This window comes from Solanum tuberosum, unplaced genomic scaffold, assembly GCF_000226075.1.
Source record: "Solanum tuberosum cultivar DM 1-3 516 R44 unplaced genomic scaffold, SolTub_3.0 contig00398, whole genome shotgun sequence".
Taxonomy (NCBI): Eukaryota; Viridiplantae; Streptophyta; class Magnoliopsida; order Solanales; family Solanaceae; genus Solanum; species Solanum tuberosum.
The window spans coordinates 1-2,333 of record NW_006240931.1 but is presented as its reverse complement, the minus strand read 5'-3'; the positions used below and the strand labels follow the sequence as shown (position 1 = coordinate 2,333).

Here is a 2,333-nt window from a genome sequence, read left to right as displayed (position 1 = left end):
GCCTTGATCCAACCCATTCATACAAATGTACCAAGAATGGTAGCTCGTAATACATACGTATTTACACGTATTTACGAGACCATTGAATCACATGATGATTTGCTTTTGAAATTTGCAAAATTAGATTTCCACATTTTGCAAAAGATGCACCAAAGAGAGCTTAGTGAACTTACAAGGTATGTATGCATGTATCCACTTTAATTAATCACATGAATATGGTATATATCTACATCATGTAATTAATATATTATAGATATTATATGTAAATAAATATATAGGTGGTGGAAAGATCTGGATTATGAAAACAATTATCCATATGCAAGAGACAAATTGGTGGAATGCTATTTTTGGGCAACAGGGGTGTATTTTGGGCCACAATACAAACGTGCAAGAAGAACGTTAACAAAATTAATCGTTATTATTGGGGAAACTGTTTTCTCTCCTACACTCAACTCACAGTATGTTATGTACACATGAATGCACTCATATATCTCTAGTTTTTTTTTTCCTGTGAGATAGGTTTGGTGGTAGTTTGGTGTATCGTATTTGTTTCTTTGTTCATATCAGTAGTCACAGTAGCTAGCATTATTCTCATACTGCAGTGCTGAAATCAAAAATTTCGTTAAAGGTGTTCAAATTGATATATATGTATGACAAATAATTTTTGACCAATATATTTCATACAGTTTTATATATATATAATATATTGTTTTGACGAAGGGTGTCCGATTGACCACCCTAGGCTATATGTGGCTACGTCACTGTCTCGTAGTCTATTATTCTAAGATTTGCATTACTTGATCTGATGATTTTTCAGAAATTAAACAGTGTCTCTACGGCCTCCATGAGGTAGGGATACGATACACACTGCCCTCTCCAGATCCCATCTACGAAAGTAGAACAATAACCCTTAACATTTGGTGCATGCAGGAAATTAGTAGCCAAGAAAAACTTGAACTTGAAGAGTTGAAAGAAAAAGTCTGGCAAATGTTAGTGGAAACTCCTGATAATAGTAAGAAAAACTTGTCTTTGGTTGATGCAATCCAACGATTGGGAGTGGCATATCATTTCGACAATGAGATCAAAATATCCATTCAGAATATTTTTGATAAGTCTGAACAGAATAAAAATGAAGATGAAGACGATGATCTCTGCGTTGTTGCTCTTCATTTTCGACTAGTGAGACGACAAAGGCATAGCATGTCTTCTGGTATCGTATCTCTTCTCTAATTATCCTATGCAACTTATTAATGTTAATTACTAATTTCTTTCTGTTCAAAAGTATAAAATGTTGACCCCTTAGCTTATATATACTTCCATTCACTAGTTTAATATCCGATAATTAATTATCAGATGTGTTTAAAAAATTCACCAATGGTGATGGAAAATTCAAGGAAACTCTTGCTAAAGATGTTCAAGGATTATTAAGTTTATATGAAGCAGCACATCTAAGAGTACACAGAGAAGAAATTCTTGAAGAAGCTCAAACTTTTACCATCATTCATCTCGAGTCTATGGACCCTAAATTGGACTTCTCACTGAAGGCCCAAGTTAGTGAAGCCTTGATCCAACCCATTCATACAAATGTACCAAGAATGGTAGCTCGTAATACATACGTATTTACACGTATTTACGAGACCATTGAATCACATGATGATTTGCTTTTGAAATTTGCAAAATTAGATTTCCACATTTTGCAAAAGATGTACCAAAGAGAGCTTAGCGAACTTATAAGGTATATATTCTTCGATTGTATGGTATCTTATACGTATAATATACATATATAGGTGGTGGAAAAATTTGGATCATTCAAACAAATATCCATATGCAAGAGACAAATTGGTGGAATGTTATTTTTGGGCAATGGGGGTGTATTTTGGGCCTCAATATAAATGTGCAAGAAGAATGATAACAAAATTAATTGTTATTATTACCATCACTGATGATCTCTATGATGCTTATCCAACTTATGACGAACTTGTGTCTTACACTGATGCAATAGAGAGGTAAAAACTTAATTATTAGCCTTTGTCATTAATTTTATTCGTTCTATGTGCAATGTTGTTACATTGAGTAAAAATATGTATTATTTATGCATATGTGCAGATGTGACATTAGTGCTATGTAGGGGTGTATATGATCGGGTTGATTTGGGTTTTTCAAATATCAAATCAAATCATTTGTGAAATTTTTAAATTTATAAATCAAACCAAACTAATAAAATTCGGATTTTTTCAGGTTTTTCAACCTCGGGTTGATTCGAGTTTTTCAAATACCAAATCAAGTCATTGTGTCAAATTTTTAAATTTATAAATCGAACCAAACTAATAAAC

At 32.7% G+C, this 2,333-nt stretch overlaps 1 protein-coding gene across 1 annotated transcript; it reads left to right on the top strand.

Annotated features, from left to right (window-relative positions):
• The first annotated feature begins 36 nt into the window (after positions 1–36).
• Positions 37–2,128, top strand: LOC102592231 (germacrene C synthase-like). The gene is made up of 6 exons (XM_006368014.1): positions 37–176; positions 359–458; positions 931–1,210; positions 1,354–1,735; positions 1,788–2,006; positions 2,107–2,128. Exons 1-6 carry the CDS (start codon positions 37–39, stop codon positions 2,126–2,128), a joined length of 1,143 nt encoding a protein of 380 aa, XP_006368076.1.
• Positions 2,129–2,333: the final 205 nt, after the last annotated feature.

Bases quoted from the DNA above. Each gene is read 5' to 3' on its own strand.
- LOC102592231 (XM_006368014.1), top strand. From the start codon at position 37: ATGGTAGCTCGTAATACATACGTATTTACACGTATTTACGAGACCATT. The intron at 177-358 runs GTATGTATGCAT...TTTGGGCAACAG, and splicing joins GAGCTTAGTGAACTTACAAG to GGGTGTATTTTGGGCCACAA. The intron at 459-930 runs GTATGTTATGTA...TGGTGCATGCAG, and splicing joins TCTCCTACACTCAACTCACA to GAAATTAGTAGCCAAGAAAA.